The sequence below is a fragment of the Mus musculus genome, chromosome 13, assembly GCF_000001635.26.
Source record: "Mus musculus strain C57BL/6J chromosome 13, GRCm38.p6 C57BL/6J".
Lineage (NCBI taxonomy): Eukaryota > Metazoa > Chordata > Mammalia > Rodentia > Muridae > Mus > Mus musculus.
Genome location: NC_000079.6, coordinates 62,615,678 through 62,638,607, shown reverse-complemented (window position 1 = coordinate 62,638,607; position 22,930 = coordinate 62,615,678). Strand labels below are relative to the sequence as shown.

The following is a 22,930-nucleotide window of genomic DNA, read 5'->3' as shown; positions in this document are numbered from 1 at the left end:
CGTCACAGTATCTGTATGTGAGAGTAATACCTTTAGCATGTACTAGATTGTTTAAAGTTTGCATGTCACAATAATTTTTTAGGACTTTAAAGAACTCAAAAGTAAGGGAATCTATTGACATGGTCCAAACTTTGGCCAACACAGTTATATTAACTTACACAACATTATTCATTATTATTATTTTTTTTTCAAGACAGGGTTTCTCTGTGTAGCCCTGGATGTCCTGGAACTCACTTTGTAGACCAGGCTGGCCTTGAACTCAGAAATCTGCCTGCCTCTGCCTCCCAAGTGCTGGGATTAAAGGTGTGTGCCAACACCGGCCAGCAACATTATTCATTCTTTTTTTTTTTCTTTTTTTTTTCTTGTGTATTTTCTTCATTTACATTTCAAATTCTATTCCAAAAGTATAGGGGACTTTTGGGAACATTATTCATGCTTGAGAAAAATTCTAGCAGCTGTCAACTATCTGCTCAAGTATGATGATGTCTCTGTTTTGTTCCTACCTGGAAACTCATAGGGACAAAAGCCTTATGAGGTTCATTGATGAGGTAACTGGTTTAGAATTCACAGTTTACTTTAAGTCCATGAAATAACTCATTCAGGTGTGAAACACTGTTGGTGAGTATTAGTGCCTTTTCTGTTGTTGTGATAAAATGTCTAATGTATTATAGAAAAATGCAATCCCAAACCAGGGTTTCCACCCCAACTTTGGCCATTTCTTTTCTAGGTAAAACACACCCAACTTTTCTATTTGTGATAAACCTTAATCAGCACCAAATATTGGCTGATATCTATCCTCTATGCTACCACGTCTATTTACCAGCCAGGAATTTTGTCATATAATTTGCCTTATTTCATCTGGGCTATGCTTAATTCCAAGTAGTCACCGCACATGACCATTATTTTGTCTCTCCTCTCCTCTCCTCTCCTCTCCTCTCCTCTCCTCTCCTCTCCTCTCCTCTCCTCTCCTCTCCTCTCCTCTCCTCTCCTCTCCTCTCCTCTCCTCTCCTCTCCTCTCTCTTCTCTTCCTTGTGGTTCTCCACTGACCCCAAGTTCAGTATCCCTAAACCCTGTCTATGTCTCTTCTGCCCAGCTACTGTCCAGCTATTGATTGTTGTCATCTTTAATAACCAGGCAGAAGTAACTTGAGAGCAAGGTCACACAGCGTCTCTTCAGTCTGTGTGCAGATCTTGTCTTCTATGTAGCAATCAGTTTTTAGTTTCCTGCTTTTAACATTACAGTACATAGCAAGAGACAAAACCTCAACATGAAGGTCATTTTTAGAAGCATTTAAGTTTCATTAAAGTTCCAAAAGGATATAGGATCGCCATGATATTCTCAGGGCAACAAGTGTCATTTGTGGCAGCTAAAGCAGGAGCTCAGAGCTCAAGTCCTCTACCAATAGCCTTAAAGACAGAGTTAGGGCTGGTTGTGGTGTCACTGGCCTTTAATCCCAGCACTTGGGAGGCAGAGGCAGGCAAATTTCTGAGTTCGATGCCAGCCTGGTCTACAGAGTGAGTTCCAGCACAGCCAGGGCTACATAGAGAAACCCTGTCTCAAAAACACCGAGAGAGAGAGAGAGAGAGAGAGAGAGAGAGAGAGAGAGAGAGAGAGAGAGAGAGAGAGAGAGAGAGAACTAGATATGACTTGATGAAGTAAACTCTGAAATTCAACCACTGTGACATATTTTCTCTAGCAGGCAGACATTTCCTACATCTCCCTAATGACACTACTAACTGAGAAGTATTGATTTCTCTGCCATCAATCCTCTATGCTTGCTTTCTGTTACATAAGCCAACTCATGATGAAGAAAAACTCTGTGGATAAGCATTAGATACCACAAACCCTGGGTTATAGTTGTTAATGCTTATACAAGAAGAACATCATGAGTAAAATTTTCTTGCTCATCATTTTCTTTTAATTTTATTTATGGGGTTTGCCTGCATCTTCGGGTGAGTATGTGCATGTCTATGCTGATTTCCAAGATTATTACTTTGTTGTATCTTCTTATGGCAGAAAATACAGGAAGATGTCCAAACCTGACCTTGTCCCTGGGAATGAAGTTTTCTTAATTACTTGGCCATGTCTCTAGCCATCTAAATAATTAAAGTGTTTTATATCTTCATGATGTCAGGAAATAGAAAATAATCTTATACAAGAGAAAAACCCTATACATGTTGATGACCTCGTTATATCCTGTAACATCACAGATGTTTTCCATATCAGGAAGAATATACTGCTTCATCTCTTCCTCATCAGAGCCTTGATGGAAGTAAATTATTTCTCATGGTCACTCGAGTGTTGTAGTATAGATCACCAATTGTGGTGGTGGTTTTATTTTCAAACATTTGGAATAGATATTAGAGTTTATTCTATGTCTTTAAAATCCATTTACAAGCCGGGCGTGGTGGCGCAAGCCTTTAATCCCAACACTCGGGAGGCAGAGGCAGGCGGATTTCTGAGTTCGAGGCCAGCCTGGTCTACAAAGTGAGTTCCAGGACAGCCAGAGCTATACAGAGAAACCCTGTCTCGAAAAACCAAAAAAAAAAAAAAAAAAAAAAAAAAAATCCATTTACCAATGTTTATTATGTGGTCCTTGACTTCCTTCTGTGATTTCTGCTCAGCTTTAATCCCACTTTTCTTGTTGATAGGTACTCTTCTACTGCAATGAAATGAATTGGATACTCATCTTCTAAGTGGTCCATTGTTTATTTAAATATGAGGGCAGTGAGATCATACATTTCCAGTAAGCTTGCTGGTGAAAGCATGGTGGGTGCTGCTTTGTGTTTCATTTTCTCACATATTCTTCTGAGAGTTGGTTGTTATGCATCCTACCTTTGGTGTCAGTCATTAGTCAGGATTATCCTTTTACTCTTGATAATCATGTGTCAGCCTTCTGAGTACAAGTCCAAAGATAGAAGATGTACACTCAGTGGGTGCTGTTTTGTCAACACGCTTTAATGATATTAAAATTAAAATGCTTAGGGCTAGAGAGATGGCTCGTCGGTTAAGTATACCGATTGCTCTTCCAAAGGCCCTAAGTTCAAATCCCAGCAACCACATGGTGGTTCACAACCATCTGCAATGAGATCTGATGCCCTCTTCTGGTGTGTCTGAAGAAGGCATCAGATCTCATATATAATAAATAAATCTTTAAAAAATTAAAATGCTTAATAGATGAAAATAGAAAGAACAATGATACCTTGGGTATACACCCAAAGCATCCTATTCATCTATCTCAGAGACGTAATAATGTAAAATAATCAGCAATTCTTGCACACGCCCAATTTGCCAGCAAGAACAACGCTGCAACAGGATCCTTCTTCACACGTTTATTGGGAAGGCTTGATTGCAGAGCCGAAGAGACCCCAAACCCAGAACTGGTGGTGCTTATATAGGCCTAGGAGAGGCGTGTCTCACATCCGGATTGGTTATGCATGGGTTATGCTTACCACCTCATTTGCATGTCTCACATCTGATTGGTTAACTTGTCTCTCATCTGATTGGTTAACTTGTCTCTCATCTGATTGGTTAATTTTGGTTAATTCTCAAAACCTCATCTTGGCAAAAGAACTTTACTGCCTATGTATGCATGGTGGCCAGTGGAAGCCAGCGCCACCCTGCAAGGGCACATGTGGCTTCCCACAAGCAATCAACTGTGTATGTCACAACATAGCTTGACATTCATTGTGTATGTATACATTATTTGTCATTCCATGCTACTTCATATCCTGTAAGTTGTGCAATTGGCATTTCATCTTGACCCACTGCCTTCTAAGGAAATTATCTGTATTGTAAGTGTGGTGAATGTTATTTTACAATTTTTTACTTGGGTTTGTGTAGAATATGGTGATGGGTTTTTATGGATCCACAGATATATGGAGACTCAAAGAGAACTTTGTGGCTTCTACTTTTGGCCATCATTATACTGAGAACAAGGATAGGTTGGCAGCCTTCCTGACCAACTACTTCCGTACAAGGCCTTCTCAGTGATAGTCACATAAGATTAAATGAAAGATTACAGCAGTAAAATACAGTCTTCTTTTCAGATTGTAAATGTATTGTCATCTAACATTAAGAAAAGAGGACAAATTGAATAATAAGAATATAAAACACTCCTACATCCCTTTTTTGTAATGGGTCAGTTTTAGTTTTAGAAGGAAACACTTATTAAATATAGGTGGGCATGTTGTTGCCAGATAAAACTTTTTTTTTTTTTTTGGCTTAATGAGGCTGAGTGGTTCAGCCTAGCTGGTTAGAGTAGTTAGGACACAGTCCCTAGTCCTAACACTATTAACAGAAGTCTCCCATCCTATGTAGCTCTCCTACCTAAAAGCCACTCTCTGTGAACTAAGAACAATATTATTTTGGTTTATGATGGCATCTGTTATAATTCACCAAAACTAGAGTAGACTTTTTTTTTTTTTTCCAAGACAGGGTTTCTCTGTACAGCCCTGGCTGTCCTGGAACCTTCTTTGTAGACCAGGCTGTCCTCGAATTTAGAAATCTGACTGCCTCTGCCTCCCAAGTGCTGGGATTAAAGGCATGCACCATTGTTGGGATCTATTAAGACAATACAATTGTCCTGATCTCTGAATTGGGCCTCTCCCCCGAGAAGAAAAGGGGGTCAAAAGCGGGCCACTGACAGACCAATTCTGAGAACAACCACAGAATGTTCCAGCCCTAAGTCATCGCAGATGTCCTGACCACACCCTGATACCACCAAGTTCCTGCTTCCCCCTGTAACTGCCTAAAGAATGTGCAGTTCTATTGCCCCACCCCTCCCACTGATAAGTACTTCTCGTTTTGCTTGTATTGCCCCACCCCTCCCGCTGATAAGTATCTGTACTTCCCCTTTTGCTTATGCATTTAAACCTTGGACCTGACTAATGCATTGGGGTCTTGATGCAATTCAGAACCTTTCCTTGTCGTTATTTGCACAAAACCCTCGTCTCTCTCTACCCCCCATTTGGTTCTTAGGAGAAGGTCCCCTCAAGACCCTCGAATAACTGGATCTGCTGGACGGGTCACACCATCACCACCTGGCTCAAGGGTAGACTTCTATTTTTATTCTACAGATGGTAAAACTGAGGGTCACACAGTTAATTTGCTTCTGAATATACTTAATTGGAACTGTTCATCTTTCACATGCTGTAACTCTAATGCATTAGTAATTGAAGTGGAAGCCACCTAAACCAGGCATGGTTGCACATGCCTATATATATGGTACTTACAGAGTGACGACACCAGGATTTGACAGTCATCCAAGTTAAAAGTGGTCAACAGGGTGTGTTGCAAGGTCCAGAGAGCCAAGGCATTCTGTGATTGTCTCAGGACAGTAGCCATAGTCTTCCCTGCAGCTCCAGAAGTTCGGGGTCATGACATCATTAAGTGTTATCTGAGATGTTTACCACTGTAAGTTTTATTCTTCATGTTTTTTTGCACAAGATATCCTAGGTCACTTCAGGAGCAGATTCTCCCACAAGTGAAAAAAATCCTCATGCTGGGATGAGCTTCCTCATGGCATATACAATGCAAATTATTCATACCTGAAAAAACAAATACAGTCAAAGGAATGCACACAGCAGGTTTTCTTCATGTATTTGTGAATTTTTCATCCTTAACAAAGAAGATATTTGAACACTTTTGGGAATGGATAAAGAATAGAAAATGAAGAAGAAAATAATGCAATATTTTTACTTAACATGTACAAAAGTACAATTTAAATAAGCACATTGTCAGACAGACAGCCTAGCAGTTAACATAAACTGGATATTGTTACAGTAGACAGAGGTTCCATTCCCCAAACTACCTGGTTATTAACTATTATTGGGAAGTATTTGCTGTTGCCTTCTGTTCTCAAACACATGCATGCAAAATAAAATTAAAATACATATAAAATAAATTTAAAAATTATACCTCAAAAAACTGGAATTCTCCACACTGAAAACTGGAATTCTCCACACTGAAGTCATGGCCCTGACATTGACAGTAGTCTGGCTAATTGGAATGTAACTCTTTCTTGTCCTGCATTGATGCACCCATTACCTTCCTCTGAACCAGCTTGCTCAGGAGGAAACAGCTGGTTTAGAGTAGCTCAAAAGAATTGTTCATGTAAGAGCAATAACCATAGTACTGTTAGGCGACTTTTCCAGTATTCTATATTTGTGTTTGTGTCCCTTGTATGTGTGACAATTGTGGCATTGATAGTTCTTTTAACTCAATCTTTGAAATCCTCCTTCATGATTAAAATGTGCACTTGAGTTATAAATCCCCATGTACCTCAGTGGCTAGACGTGCAGACTCCTTTCCCTATTGCTGTGGTTCAAAGGATAACCTGGGTCCTAAAACTTAAAAAGAATTAAAATGGTAGCATATGTGAAATGCAAAATCTCTTCTTGGCTGGTTTCTCTTGAGCTGAATACACACTCTTTGTAAAGAGATTTTTCAAAATAATCATTTACTTTTGTGCAGTGATTTCCTTATCAAACACATCAGTGCTAGAGCAGCTGTACCTCCAGCCCAGAAAGATGTTTCTGAGAAAAACTCTCCCACTTACACTCAGGTGGCCTTGCTCTCAGTTCTTGCTCCTGAGGGCAATAACATACTGTCTTCTTGATTAAGCTAGCCAAATGGTTAAATGAACTGCCTGCAGCACCACTCAGTTTTAAATGACCTGTTCGAGCCATGTAGTCAACTTTCCAGTGCAGTAAGGGGGGAAAGGATTTGCATGTGGAGCATGGCTTCTACCTTCAGACCAGAGTAGGAGGACAAGATTTTTGTGTAATTCACAGAAAGATATTTGGCACACAAACAACTCGTAGTATCACCATTATGTAGAAGTCCCTGGTTATGCCAGGGTGAGTGAACTTGTAGTTCCCCAGCATTTATTAATTCATGTCATGTGAGTGAAAGCAGATCAAACTGGTGGGCATACACATTGGGATGATTAGCTTGGTCCGATGAATATTGAATTTCCAACTAGATGTCAATATTGCCTATATGTCCAATCCACTTGCAAATTTACTTCAGCTCTGAGGGCTGAGAAACAGGCCAGTGATTTCATGTGATTGCATGTGTTAAGTTACATAACTCAGCAGCTAACATTGCTCATGGGGTGAGGTAAAACCCTATCTTCTTAACAGCATTCCCTCTGCCAGGGAATGCTCTCCTTTTTTTGAAAATTGGTGGAGATATGTGGGAACTTTTCAATGATGTTTATCTTTTTAAAGAGTTAATAATTGATTTCAGTTTTTTGTTTGTTTGTTTGTTTGTTTGTTTTGAGACAGGGTTTCTCTGTGTAGTCCTGGCTGTACTGGAACTCACTCTGTAGAACAGGCTGGCCTCGAACTCAGAAATCCACCTACCTCTGCCTCCCAAGTGCTAGTGTAAAAGTCGTTTGCCACCACTGCCCGTAATTTCAGTTTTTGAATGTGATTTCCTTTAAATGCATCTCTGCTATTGTCTCTTAATTGTTTTCATTCTCCAATACTTCCCAGTCATTAAAAATTTCTTTTCATCTTTAAAGGTGCTGTAGATTATTTATTCCTGTTTAGAGCATTATCTCTTGTACTATGGGCTGGCTCATACTCTGTAATTTAGAATTAATTTGAACTTCCAATCCTGTCTCTGCTGCCACAAGCTCGGGTGTCAGTCCTGCACCTCTCCCAGCCTGGGCTTTGACTGCATTGAAAGGAAAGATAGGCCAGTGAATGATTGTCATCCAACTTCTGTTTTCTGTTGGGACTGTCCAATGAAGCTGCACCTGTGCAAGAATTGAATTTTGTGACCAACTTTGAGATATGTTTAGTCATAGCCCAGAAAGGGTCAGGACAAAAGGAGGTGATAATATCTCTGCTTTGACAGTACTTAAGATTTGCATTGAAGTAATCAATTTTAGATGATTGATAACTGTCCTGCTGACCCATTTTTCTATCCAACCCCAGACAATCAAGTATCTGGATAAAAAGCTGAACTTGCTAAAATGTCAGATTACTGTAGTTACACTAGTTCTTCCAAGAATAATATCTAGGTAATGATTGTGTTCCTACCGAATGAGACATTTTTCCAAGTTTTAAGATGATCCTCCTGAGAGACTAGGCCTGAGTAACACTTGGTGTGCTCTAATACACTTCCCTCCTTCTGGAGAACATAATCATCAAGCCTTTTCCACTTTAAAGCTGTATTTTCCATTATACTTACAGCATTCCCACCATCTCTCTTCTGTCTCCGAATTCCTTCATAGACAATCTATTGTTTTTCATGAGGGATATTTCTCTGTGAACAACAGTTACTGTTTGAATGTGACCTATGTTTGTCTGCAGGACTTCCCAGCTATGAAGCAAATTGATGGCAGAACTAACTGTAGGTGTGTAAGAGAATGTACACATGATGTACCCTGTTCCTTGATTGAATAAATCAAGTAGACATGCTCTGGAAGACTGCAAGTTCTTCTTCATATCTAAAATTTCCCAGTCTAGGACCCTGTCTGCACCCATTGTGGAATGGCAGAGCTCAATAGGCCTGGCCTCTCTGAGTCATTTGATCTCTTCCCATCCTTAGCAGTGCTGCTACTTTCCTGAGGTCCAGCAGGGTGACCTAGATAGTGATGGACGCTGGAAAGAGCTAACACTCAGTAGCTACAGTAGGAGAAACCTTGTGGGTTCATTCTAAGATTCTCCTCTGAAGCAGCCCTACAAGCAATACTGTGCTGAGTGTGGCAGCCAGTGTTTAGGATGGTAACTTCCATGGTCAGGAAGAGCAGGTTGGCTGAGCTATCAGAATCTGATCTGCTGGGACTGGGAAGGGTTGTTAGAGAGACAGTAGTCCTGCTCATTCATGTAGTGACCTGGGCAGAGGAAAATTATACCAGTAAGTATGGTTTAACACAGAAAACAAAGGGAGTGAAAATAAAACATGGTCCAAAATTGAACTGTGAATCTATCTGTGGTCGGGGATTCTGTGTTTGTAGATAGAATAAACTCTTCTCACTGTAGATTAGGATTTTTGACAAATAACAACACAAATTGTTTAAAAGCTTGTTTTTTTGTTTTTGGTATAGTTTATTTATTTCCCCTGAAATCGTAGACTAGAATATACATTTGATACTTTATTTCACATGTCATTGCTGAATGAAAGAGTAACTCAAGCAACTTTGTTTTGTTCCTCTGTAGTATAGAAGTATATTTTCATGCCATTCATTTTAGAATCTATATGAAAGACATGCAGAAAAGGTCTCATTTATGGAAATACTACAGAAAATAACAGTTGACAGCTCATATGTAACAATTTGGACCTTATGTTTTTGTGGAACTAAACAGTTGTAGATCATAGTGAGCTGCCATGTAAATACTAGGAATGAAGCCTGCTTCTACAGTTGGTGCTCGTAACAACTGAAAGATCTCTCCTTCCTCACTAACCCAATTTCAATAAAGTAAAATATAATACCATACACAAGGTATTTGTGACAATAAGAGAATCTTTGAAAAGAGCTACAAGCAAGTCGTGGAATCGGCCTAAAAGTGAAGCCATGTGTGCTTCAGAGACAGAGGTGGAAGACTAGGGATGCCTAAGTTTATTGTAGTCAGGCAATTTCATCACTATCTGAAGAAGCTGAACAATGAACTTCATGATTTCATATTTTCCTGCTGGATTAGGTCTTGCTTTGGTCTGTTCCATCGTTGATATGCTTTGACTCTTTGTGGAATATTGTTTATTCTTAGCTTTGTATGTTGGAATCATAACAGTCTCATTGACAGTCATGAAAGAGTGTGGTAGGGTAAGAGCCAGGATTCACTCTATAAGAGTTGAAGCAAGATAATGAGTTTAGATGGGAATGTCGCCCTTTACTCCTATATTGCATACTTATTTTCCAGTACCTGGAAGTCTTTCAGAGGAGTAGGCGAAAGGTATAGGATAATCATTGTCGGGAATTTGGGTGACAGCTACCTCTATATCTAAGGTAGGAGAGGTTTGCCACCACAAATAGCAAAAAGCTCACTCAGTAAATAATTTTATTATTTAAATAAAAATAATCCACTTGTAGCTTTTGGACTCACAGTAGGTACTTTATCTACTTCACAGAGAACAGGGCCTATCTTATTTTCATCCTAATCTGTCATTTGTGCTCCCCAAGTCCTATTGCTTATTAAAGAGTGGACCTCTTAAGTAGGGGAATTAGCCCCAGGCAATGAGTTCCCTATTTGGCTAATCAATGCAAGTCAGTCAGTCCTTGAATCATATACACATATCCAATAGAAATGCAGTCAGCAAATTTTATTTATGTATTTGAGTCATCATAGTCACACATGTATATAACAAGGAAGAAACTTTCAGGGAAGAATTTAGGATGGAGAGGGGAGAAGTAAGGGGATAAATTGATTAAGGATATTTGCATATGGTTCTTAGAAAGCATAATTGGTATTCAAATATCCAAGCTTAGTAAAGACTTTGCCCTTTCAGATGCACCTAGGTGTGTCTTGGAACGGTGTATTTTGGGTGTGCCTCTGAAAGCCAAAGCCTCAAAACAAGAGAATGCTAAAAAATGGAAAGTGCCTGCCCAGTTTAAGGCAAGTTACTTGGGAGGGGTCTTGAGGTCTTTGCTGAGTGACTTGGGGCAAAGTCAGCTTGGATGGCATTGAGATGCTCTTCTGTAAAGGTGAGAAGTTTCAGCTCCCTACAGACTTGACCTGGGTCCTCCCACCACTACCTCCCCCTAGAGCTGACCTGCTGCAGCCTGCCATGGATGTAGTAAGGGAGATACAGCCTGGTTTTGTAGCAATAAGACATTTGAGCTTTCTCCTGGTGGGCACTCTCTTTGGACTCTGTCTCTATCTCTTGACTTAGAATAGCATTGTGGAAGCCGAGTGGTAAGAAATAGCAGGACACAGATAAGGCAGGATTTGAAGAAAGAGCAAAGGAGTCCTCCTGGGTTTCGGTGAGCTCAAGAGAAATGTAGACTATCTGTGTAAACCGGCATAGACAAAGAGATTTCTGAGCATCTAGCAGTTTAGTTGTACATTCAAGCTTGTAAATAGGTATTTTGCATACAGTTAAGGAAATGAAGTTAGTTCACTAGGCTAGCATGTTTTTACCAAATCTCCCACCTCATTTGACATTATTGGGAATATATATTAGAAAAATGTAAAAAGGTAAAGGTTACATGAAGTGTTGTATTATGTTCTAATTTAAATGCATAAACATTTATTTTACAAGGAAAATATAATAAACACAGATATAGTCATGATCATTGGATGTTGTTCCAGGTAATGCAGGTTGCATTCCAAAAAAACCTCAAGGCTGTAATTCAATTGCTGTAACTGAAATTCAGAGGGATATACTGCCCTCTTCTGACCACTGTAGGTAGTGCACACAGACAGGACCCAGCAAAACACATACATAAAATAAAAATAACGTATAAAATATGGAATCTTCTACAGAGATGTCACAGCCTTGAGACACACAGCATTCAGGATGCACTTCTTTCTGGTCCTACAGAGAAGCACCTGTGCCTTTCCTCTGAACCAAGTTGCTGAGTAAAAAAGCAGCCTTATTCTGAGGTTAGACTAGCTCAGCAAACCTGCTCATGTAAGAACGGTAACCACAGTGCTGTTAGATGATGTTTCCTTGATATTTTCTGTATTTGTATTCTCTGTCCATTGTATATTGGAGAGTTGTGGCATTGATACATCTTTTAAACTTACTTTTTAGATCATACATTATGGACTAGAAGATGGATTTACTCTGTAAATCTCCATCTGCCTAAGTGACTATTGTTCAAACTATAGCTGTGGCCCAAACCTAAGAGAGACTTAGGTATAACAGCATATTGGGAACTAAAAATTCTGTTCTAGGCTGGCTCTTCTTTGGGCATCAGTCAAAGATGAATGAGTGATCTTTTCCTATGAAAGGATGCTAATTCTAACTGTTATACCTCCAGCCTTTCAGAAAATTATTTCTGAGACAAGGTTTCCTATGGTGAGTCATGTAGCTCTCATTCCACTCTATTATGTCTCAGGGCAGTAACATTGCAATCCTATTGTTTAAATCAACTAAATTCTTAAGTTAACATCTGTACCACCACTGTGTTTTAAAATTATGCATTTGAGTCATGTAATCAACTGTTTACTGAGTCCATAGGAAAAGCATTTGCATGAGGGGCATAGCTTCTGCATCCTGACCAGAATAGGAAGAACTTTATTGTGTACACTAATGGGGGAAACAGGGTGGGTAATCAGCTGCTGGAGTTGCCATAATGAAAGTGCCTGATGCTGGCATGGAGGTAATTTTATAATTTTGTAGCATGTCTTAATTCATGTTGGGTAAATGAAAGCAGACTAGATCGGTAGGTGTATGATTTGTGATGTCAGTTAAGCCAGTGAATATTCAAATTGCAGTTAGGTTACTATTGTCCTATGAGATATGTGCAATCCTCATTGACATAATTAAGTCAGCTCAGAAATTTAAAACACAGGCCTTCATTGGCTGTAGTTGTGTGTGTGTCAAGTTACAGGTCTCAGCAGGCAACAATCCACATAGAAGCAAGGTCAAACAGTATTTGAAAGATGTTATTCCTTCTACCAGGAAATGGACTATTCTTTTACAAAGTCAGAATGGCTATGTGTTCTTTCAATAATATTTATGTTTTTAAAAAGTCAATTATTGGTTCCCTTTAAATGCAGCACTGCTTTGAAATCTTACTTGTATCCATTCTGTGATGTTTCCCAGGCATAAGAATTTTTTTCAATTTCTTTTACAAGTGCTGCTTAGGACAAGGTCTCCTGAAGCCCAGGCTGGGTCATGCTATGTAATTGATAATTGCCTTGAACATCTAATCCTGTCTCTAAAGCCACATGATGGGAAGATAGTCCTGCATCTCTTCTAGGCTAGGCTTTGAAGGTGAACGTTTTCCTGGTATGGCTGTACTTGACATTAGCAATGAGTATTGAGGTCACCAATTTTCCATCTTGATAATCACCTTGATTGGCCATTACTGTGGTCTGCAGACCAGGCAATTAATAATCTGGATAAAGGGGCTGGGGAGAAAGCTCAGTGGGTAAGAACACTGACTGCTCTTCCCAAGGTCCTGAGTTCAAATCCCAGCAACCACATGGTGGCTCACAACTTTTAATAATGAGATCTGGAGTGTCTGAAGTCAGCTGCAGTGTAATTATGTATAATAATAATAAATAAATCTTTGGGCCAGAGCAAGCAGGGACTAAGTTAGTGTGGCTGACCATAGTGAAGCAGAGGTCTGAAAAATTCAATTCTCCACAGCCACATGAAGGCTCACAACCATCTGTACAGCTACATTGTACTCATATACATAAAACAATAAATATATAAATCTAAAAAGATAGAATCTGGATAAAAACTGAACTTCCTGTCAACTGTTGTTGCCACCAATGCAATTATTTCAAATGACTGTAGTTACAGGAGTTCAGTTACCTAAAACCAAACAGATGGGCACTGTGAGGGGTTTTTATTATTTTCACCATTTAACATGGGAAAACCCTTCTTTACTCTGGAGGTTTTGGTTAACAAGAAATTCTGCTGTGAGCCTACATATATAAAGGATATTGAAGATGGTAGTTCTTTCTCTTTTCTTCCCACATACTGGCTTGCAAGGTCTTTTTATTTTTCTGACATTAAGGCTCCATCTTTGGAATTCTGTTACGTGCTGAACACCAGCTGAGACATACAGGAACTACTGTTTTCTTCAACTCTTCATTGGTACAGTCATTGATTTACTAGTGGGGCCACATTCTGTGAGCCATTCTTATCTATCCAATTTCTGCATACTTTGAGAGATCCATGCTCCGAGTTTTGTTCATCTGGAAAACCTTTACTAATACAGATATGTTTTTTCACCTTCCCACGTAGGAAACCGTGCTGGCTAACAACAGTGCTCCATAGTGATTGGCATCCATCCCCTGCTTTTCCCCCAGGGTTGTCTGGAGTCTCATATGTAGCAATTGCATATTAGCTGCGGTTTTCCTGATGTCAGTGTAAAATGAGAGGAGCAAACATCATATTTTATGTCCTAAAAATCTCTCTTTAATTGTAATTATCCTTGCAACCTATAGTTTATTCGGCTCCAAGTTGAATACTGTACTATGCAAGGTGTGGCTTTTGATTCCTTGGTGGAGGATGGGACAGAGTGAGGAGGAGGAAAACCGGCGGCGGCCTTGGAGGAGCAGGAAGAAGAAATTCCTGCTGAGTTCTGGATGACAGAAAGATAGACTATTGGAGGACGGGACTGAAAGAAAGTCTTGCAGATCTGAAAAGGGTCAGCTCCTGGATAAGAAACCCGAGCTGGGAAGCCCTATGCTGTGTGCCTTCAGCGCACTCTAACCGTAAGGGAGGTGCTCATGTCAATCAAGACTCACGAACCAATCAGGGCCTCCGAATAGGCCCGCCAATAGGAGTAGAGGCGTGTTCTTTAGTGTGCCTTGTTCCCCTACTCTGCATTCTCTCCGTTGCGAGCAGGCTGAAAGATTGATCTGTTGTGTTTTGATGTCTGCTGACAGGGGCCTTAGGGAATTGCCAGCGATCTACAACGTGGCGACATGGTGAGCGTGTGACCACTGCCCTTAACCGGAAGGAGCAGGAGGCTAAGTAGCTGGAGTGGGGGTGATGGGATACAGGGGACCAGCCCTGACCATTCTTGGTTCCTCTTCAGGCAGTGGAGGGGGAAGAGTGTCTGAGGTGACAAGACTTGGTTTTCAGGGATGTTTAGGGTTGCTGTTTAGTATTAAGACATTTGCCTATCTTAAGTCTCAGTCGCTTGGCAGCTGAAGCTGACCTGCCCGAGTTCCTCTGAGGCAAGGCTCTCTGGTATTTAGAGCCTCCTCTTAAAAGGCAGGGGATTAAGTGAGTAGCTTTTGTTCTATCTCCACAGAAACTGGGCTGCTCTAACTTCCAGCATGCTAGTTGAAGTCACAGGAAGAAATGTGGGACACTTTTAAACATGTCTTTAATCTTTATTTCCAAGTTCTTCTAAAAAGTTTCCTATGAAAGTTCTCTAAGGAAAGGGAGTGGGTGATTAAGTAAAGGAGTCATTGCTAGAGCCTTTCCCTCTTGTCCAGATGCCTCTTGCTTGCTAAGCTTGGGGGAAGTTTGGAGCAATAAACTTCTCTTAAACCAGGAGAAGAGAGCCACCCTCACAGTAGGAAAGACTTTTACACAAGCAAATATGGATAAACTCACATAAATTCATAATACAAATTCATACCCTTTTGGTCCAATGTATGTTGAATTTCCAACTAGAGGGGACTCCTTTGCAGATATGTCCAATCCACTTGCACATAGGGGTGAGATCAAACTGTATCTTCTCTTTTTGGTGTTTCTTATTTTTTATCTTTTTGGATTTTTTTGAGACAGGGTTCCTCTGTATAGCCCTGGCTATCCTGGAACTCACTTTGCAGACCAGGCTGGCCTCGAACTCAGAAACCCGCCTGCCTCTTCCTCCCAAGTGCGGGATTAAAGGCATGCGCCACCACTTCCTGGCTTAACTTTATCTTCTTATGTCTTTATCTCTGCCAGGGAATGGCCTGCAATTTTTCAAAATCACTCTCCTTTACCAATAACCAGACCAACACCAAATGGCTTCTCAGCTCTCTCTTCTATAGAAGATTCTGATGCTAGGAATATTTGCTCAAAGGCACATACATCCTGCTCTCTATTATACTTTTAATAAGTATGATACATTGTAGTGTGATTAGTGAGTCAAAGTCAGCTTCGTGTCTGTATCAGACCCTATCTCAAACACAGGAAATAATGAAAATTATATTTGTGATAGGCTTGCTGACTCCAGTTTTTCTTTCTTTTACAAATTAATATCAAGGTTAAAATTAGATTCCATGTTAAAAGTCACCTTCTTTTTTTGTTCGTTTGTTTGTTTTGTGACTTGTTCTTTATTTATAGTTTTGTGATTTCCACATTAGAAATGGATTCCAGCATTCCTGGTATGTTCTGTTAACTGTGTGATAGTGAACTAAGTTACTAACTGAAAAAGATTCCGATTTTCTGAGCACATGCTATGTACCTAGGCCTTGAGCGTGACTATAAAAGCACTCCCCTGCTTTTTATTAAATCGATTTCTCTTTATTCAATTTACATCCTGCTCACTGCCTTTCTCCCAGTCACCCTCCCACCCCCATAATTCTTCCTACAGTCCGCCTCCCCCTTCTCCTCTGAGTCGATGGGCCACATTGTTTTACCTAGATTTGGTAATACAATGTATTTGGTAGGACTCATGTAGTATCTTGGTTTCATAGTAACTTCAAATTTTTATTCAGATTCTTGATTGCCTCACTGTTCATTCTTTTTTTAAAAAAAGATTTATTTATTATTATATGTAAGTACACTGTAGGTGACTTCAGACACAGCAGAAGAGGATATTAGATCTCATTACTGATGGTTGTGAACCACTATGTGGTTGCTGGGATTTGAACTCAGGACCTTCGGAAGAACTATCCGTGCTCTTACCTGCTAAGCCATCTTGCTATCCCTCACTGTTCATTCTTAATATTACATACTGTCAAAGCAGTGAAGTTATCTACTTCTTTTTGTCCTGTCCTTTCTGGGCTGTGACTACACTACTTTCAAAGTTCCTGAACTAGAATTCTGAGCATTGAAGGTGTATACTGTGTGCCTTTAACACACTTCAACCCTAAGGAGCATGCTTATGTCACTCAAGAATCACTGGCCAATCAGGGCGTCCGGGCAGGCCAATCAGGAGAATAGGAGGGTTCTTCTGAGTACTTTCTGCCATAATGGAGGTTCAGCTCTATGCTAACCTGAAAGAGCAGGGGCATGAACATTTGAAGCTGGGGAAGTGGGCACTTCCCGTGGCTGGGTGAGAACCAGTGGCCAGATATGCTGAGCCATCTCTCCAGCCCCAAGTTAAACACTTAAAAAGTTGCCTTGAATGAATGGATGGTTGGATGGATGGATGGATGGATGGATGGATGGATGGATGGTTGGATGATTGGATGGATGGATGGGTGGATGGATGGGTGGGTGAGTGGGGCAGAACCTTCAAACAGTCTTATTCTGAGGTTAGAAAAGATCAGCAGGCATGTTCATATTAGAACCGTAACTACAGTGCTGTTAGGTGATGTGTCCTTGATATTTTCTGTATTTGTGTTCTCTGTCCTTTATGTATGGGAGAGTTGTAGCATGGATCTATCTTTTAAAACTCTTTTCTAGATCTTGTATTATTGACTAGAAGACAGTTTTGCTCTGTAAATCTCCATCAGCCTCAGTGGCTAAACTTGCAAGGTCCTGTCCCCCATTAAATTGTTCAAAGTATAACCTCGGGGCTGAACCTAAAAAGTACTTATTGATGACATCATATGTGGAATTCATACTGTTTCCTAGGCTGGGTCTTCTTTGGGCATCAGCCAGAGGTGAATAAGTGATCTCTCCCTGGGAAAGATGTTAATCCACACCAGCTGTACCTGCAGGCTTTAAATAATGTTTCTGAGACAAGCTTTCCTATGTTGAGTCAGGTAGCATTCATTCTACTCTGTTTTTTCCCAGGACAGTGACATTGTTCTCCTATTGACTAAACCAACTAAATACTTAAGTCTAAATCTCTACCACCACTGTGTTTTTAAATTACTTGCTGAGTCATGTATGTAATCAACTTTTTTATTCCAGTAAGAGGAACAGGATTTGCATGAAGGGCATAGCTTCTGCATTCACACCAGAAGATAAGGGAGTTTATTGTGATCCCTACTGGGGAAACAGTGTAGGCAATCAGCTACTTGTTCATTATGAACAAGACCCGATTATGGCAGGGAGATGATTTTTAATTTTGGATCATGTATTAATCATGTTCTGTGATGAAGACAGCCTATATTGATGGGTGTTTGATTTGTGAATGTCAGTTAAGCCAATGAGCATTCAATTTGCACGTAGGGTACTGTTCTACAGATACATGTGCAATCTTCACTGACATCATTAAGTCAGCTCAAGAATTGAAACCCAGGCCATCGGGTGTAGTTGTGTGTGTGTCAAGTTGATTGTCAAGTTACAGGTGTCAGCTGCCAAGAGTCCACATAGAGGCAAGTTCAAGTAGTATTTGATTAATGCTATTCCTGATGTGAGGATATGGGCTGCTAGTTTTGAATGTCAGTATTGGTATGCCGTTTTTTAGTAATATTTAAGTTTGAAAAAAAATCAATTATTGGTTCTCCTTTCAATGTAATTTCTGTGAATTCAGCTCTGCTGTGATCTCTTACTATTTGCAATTCTGTGGGTTTTCCCAGGTATAAGAATGTCTTTCCAATTTTTGCAACGGCAGTTTAGGACAAGGTCTCTTGATGCCCAGGCTGGCTCATGCTATGTAATTGATAACAGCTTTGAACATCTGATCCTGTCCCTAAGGCCACATGATGGGAAGACAGTGCTGCATGTCTTCTAGCCTTGGCTTTTAAGGGGAAAGTTTTCCTTGTTTGGCAGTACTTGACATTAGCAATGAGAAGTGAGGTAATCAATTTGACCTGGTCGATAATCACCTTGACTGGCCATGACTCTGGCTGCAGAAAAGGCAGTCATGAATCTGGATAAAGAACTGATCTTACTGTCAACTGTAATCCACACTACTTCAAGTAGTTCAAGTTACTGTATTAAAACAAGTTGAATAACCTAAAACTGAAACAGGTGGGCATTGTGAAAGTGTTTTTTATTATTTGCAACATTTAACATGGGAGAACCCCTTCTTTATTCTGGATCTTTTGAAAAACTGACAAAAACTCTTTGAAAAACTGACAAAAAAAAATTGACAAAAACGTCTTTAATCTAGGCCACAGCTTCTGTTGACAGCCTACATTTATAAAGGATATTGAAGATGCTCTCTCCTTCTCTTTTTCTGCTTGCCATACTCTGGCAAGGGAGATCATTTGATTTTTCTAGCATTAGAGGTTCCATCTTTGGCATTACGGTATATGTGGAAGGCCAAATGAGACATACAGGCACTACTGTATCCTTCAACTTTCCATTGGTATGCAGTTATTAGTTTCCTAGTTGGACCAAATTCTGTTAGCCATTCTTATATATCCACCTCCTACATACATAGGGAGATCCATACTATCAGTTCTATTCAAGTGGAAATCCTTTAATAATACAGATTTTTTTCACCTTTTTAACTCAGGAAGATGTGCTGGCTAACAGTAGTGCTCCACAATGATTGGAATCCATTTCCTCATTTCTGCTTTTCTCCCAGGGTTGTCTGGAGAATCATATTGAAAGGGCAAGATAAACCCTACTTTTCTCCATCTAAGAAGCCCTTTTGTTGCCATTTGAGGACCAGTCCTTATTTCCAAAAGGTGCCAGCTTCAGGAATAAACTGTAAATCCCAAAAGTAAGGCATAAGACACCAGGATTAGGAACAGACCATAAGATCAGAAGAAGATTGTAGAGCCCCCTTCCAGAGACCAGACTGGGGATAACCACAGAAATCAGGAACTATCTGAGAATGGTCCATCTGGGCTGGGCAGCCCTATTTCATCATATGGTGAAAAGTTCATGGCATAGGAATTCAGATCACTGACAACCTGTGTCCCCTAGCCCCTACCAGTGAAATTTTAGACTACCCTATCCTTCTAGAGGGTTCCACCTGTTTCCTATAAGGAGGTCCTCATACCTTTGTCTGGGGTCGCCATTTCAAAGAACGCTGGTTTTTTCTCCAGAATAAGTGCTTTTTCTTTTTGCATATTATCTTATCTGGGGTCTTCAGTGATTTTTCGGCCCTTTCAATATGTAGTAGGCTAATATTAGCTGAGGTATTCCTGAGATCAGTGCAAAATCACAGAAACAAATATCACATTTTGTATCTTAAAATGATGCAGTAATTGATAATATGCATGGAACCATTCTGCATGTGGTTCATATGGTTCACTCTGCACCAAGATGAATAATGAACTGTGCAAGCTACCCATCTCGATTCTAGGAGGAGGAGGAGGAGATGCAGAGGAGGGCAGGGAGAAGAAGAAAGGGAGGAAGAGGAGGGGTGGGGAACATTCAGAAGAAGAGGACGAGGAGGAAGAACAGTACGATGAAGTTGAGGAGATAGAGGAGGAGGAGGAACAGGAGCAAGAGGGGAGGAGGAGGATTAGGAAGTAGAGGAGGAGAAGCAGGATGAAGAGGAGAGGGGGAGGATTTCGAAATGGAGGGAGAAGCTGTTTGTGCTCAGTGCTGGTAACAGAAAGCTCGGCTATTGGAGGACAGGCACATGCAATACTGAAACAAAGATTTGGCAAATCTGAAAAGTGTCAAGTCCTGGACTGATTTCCTGGGGTAGGAAGTCCTAAGAGGCAAGCTTTCAGCACAGTCTATCCCTAAGGCCAGTGCTCTTGTCACTGGCCAATCAGGGCCTCCTGGAAAACCATCCAATCAGACGAAGAGAGGCCTCTTCCAGGTGTTTTGTTCCCTGTTGCAGGTTCAGTAGCATTGCAGAGCAGGCTTCTATGGTTGGTGTGATGTGCTTTGACCTCTGATGCTGGGTGTTTTTGCAGAGTGCAGGTGAGCTACTAAGTCTCATCATGGTGAGCACGTGACCACTGCCACCAACCTGAAAGAGCAGTGTGAGAAGCAGGAATCCTGATAGTGGGCTCTTTCGTGGGTTAGGTGGAAACTAACAGCCAGCTGTGCGATTCCTTGAGGTCTTAGCCACTAGATGTACTCAGTGGTGGCATCTTAACAACTTCATTATGGGAGCTTCATCTGCACAAAGCATTTGGAGCAAGGGCTTGCCATGTAGAAACATCCTTAGCAAGATGCCAAATTTGGATGTCCGAGATTCTCTGGTATCTTCTAAACATTGTGCCCTGGCCGCCATTTAAGATCCATTTGGAGTTAATTTTGTGGCAGTTGTAAACCCCACCTCATGAACTCCAAGTGTATGCTGTGATAAGAAGCATAGAGTAGAGTTGCTGATGTAAAAGACTTTCCCATTATAAGAAAATGGGAAGTCACATTTAGTTGAGGGAGGGACTGCCTCCTAAACACCCACAGATAAATAGTATGGTTACCAAGCATATGAGAGATTAGGATGCTGGGATACACCAGGTTGTCCATCAGGATTGTGGGGAAATGTCGCTCGAGGTCATAACAAAGAGGACAACCCTGATTAACAAATAGGCCCTTTCCCAGGTCACAGACCAGCCCTTTAACAAGCTGCTCAATGAAGTATTGCAGGCTCACAACCAACACTAAGGCCTGGTGTGCCATAAAGGACCATTTTTCTTCTTGAAAAAGCATAGTTCTGCCACATGGTCAAGACATCTGTCAACACCATTTGGGAAGGAAAAACACTGTTGTGGTGAGGACTGTCCTGATCAAGCAAGGCTATCCCTGAGGCCCTCATAGATGGAGAATGACATAGCTTCTTCTCAAACTCAGCAACATTCTTGGTTGGGCCTGTAATAGCCTGGGGCCTAGGCCTTGGGATCCTTGCCTAAGGCCATGAGGTATTGACAAAGAAACAGAGAAAAAGAGCTCCTTCTCTAAAACCAGGTATATTCTTGGAAGAGCTGGTAATGGTCTGGGGCCAGAGCCTGTGGAGAGGGGTGGTTTCTTTTCTTTTCTTTTCTTTTCTTTTCTTTTCTTTTCTTTTCTTTTCTTTTCTTTTCTTTTCTTTTCTTTCTTTTAAAAGATTTATTTATTATATGTAAGTACATTGTAGCTGTCTTCAGACACTCAGAAGAGGGGGTCAGATCTTGTTACGGATGGTTGTGAGCCACCATGTGGTTGCTGGGATTTGAACTCTGGACCTTCGGAAGAGCAGTCGGGTGCTCTAACCCACTGAGCCATCTCACCAGCCCGAGGGGTGGTTTCTTATCCTGAGAATCTAATAGTTCCTACCACATAGGGCTGATGATGTCAATTACAAACCACTGTAGGCATGCGCAGTGATATTGATGAGATTACTTGTGTTCTCCTTGAGCAGCAGTGTTTGATTAGATTCTTCCTCTGTCCCATTGTACGCTAGTTTCTACTGACAGCATGGAAGTCTCCCATATCTTTCCATTTCCCTGTAGGTAGTGCATAGGCTGCCATTCTTAAGAAGCTTCCTTAGCAGAGCCTTAGCAACTTGCTCCCCCACCCCAGCTTTTGTGCTTTCTACCTCCTACTTTTCCTATCTCTGGCCTCGTCTGAGACTTTCCACTTAGGACTCTGCCAGTGCAGAATGACCTGATGCTTCAGGGTATTGGTGTACTTAAGAAATGAGTCTGGAATATCTCTGCCTTGTTCATCTCCCATCTGCCTAAGTGGCTGGCCAGATCACCAGTAGTGTGCAGTCCATTGTTAAATTATTCACATTATAACCTAGGGTGAGAACCTAAAGAAGAGTTAAGAATAGCAACACATGGAGAATAATGGAAAATCTCTCTAGGTTGGCACCTCTTTTAACATCAACTAAAGCTAGAGACATAGTATTTTCACAGAGATTTTTTTATTTTTCTCTCTTTTTATATATTTTTTTGTTTTCTTTTTTATACTCCAGATTTTATTCCCCTTTTGGTCCACCCTCAGACTGTTCTACATCCTATACCTCCTTCCTATCCCATTGTCTCCCCTGGGATGCCCTCCCACCCCCCACCAAAGCTCTAAACTTCCTGGCGCCTCAGTCTCTTGAGGGTTTGGTGCATCTTCTGTGAGTGAACCCAGACCCAGCAGCCTCATGCCTTGGTGATCTGATAGGATGCATGAGATTATTCCAGTCTTCTTGTATCTGTTGAGGCCTGCTTTAAGATGAATTATATGGTCAATTGTGGAGGAGGTACCATGAGGCACTGAGAAGAAGGTGTACTCTTTTGTTTTAGGTAAAATGTTCTGTAAATATCTGTTAATCCATTGGGTTCATAAGCTCTATTGCTTTTAGTGTGTTTCTGTTTAGTTTCTGTTTCAACGACTTGGTGAG

The 22,930-nt window shown here is 40.8% G+C and overlaps 1 protein-coding gene across 5 annotated transcripts in view; it reads left to right on the top strand.

Moving 5' to 3' along the window:
- Window positions 1–350: 350 nt before the first annotated feature.
- 6720489N17Rik (RIKEN cDNA 6720489N17 gene) overlaps window positions 351–22,930 on the top strand; it is a 40,192-nt gene continuing 17,612 nt past the window's right edge. For 2 of the 5 annotated variants that reach the window (XM_017315473.2, XM_017315472.2), the window contains exon 1: window positions 351–2,769. In XM_017315473.2, coding sequence (XP_017170962.1) covers window positions 2,719–2,769 — 51 coding nt within the window. In that variant the 5' untranslated portion in view covers window positions 351–2,718. Of the gene's footprint in view, window positions 2,770–13,504; window positions 14,571–15,543; window positions 15,662–22,930 lie in introns of those variants that run through there. The other 3 variants (NM_001324406.1, XM_030247221.1, NM_173381.1) reach the window with 3 other exon arrangements.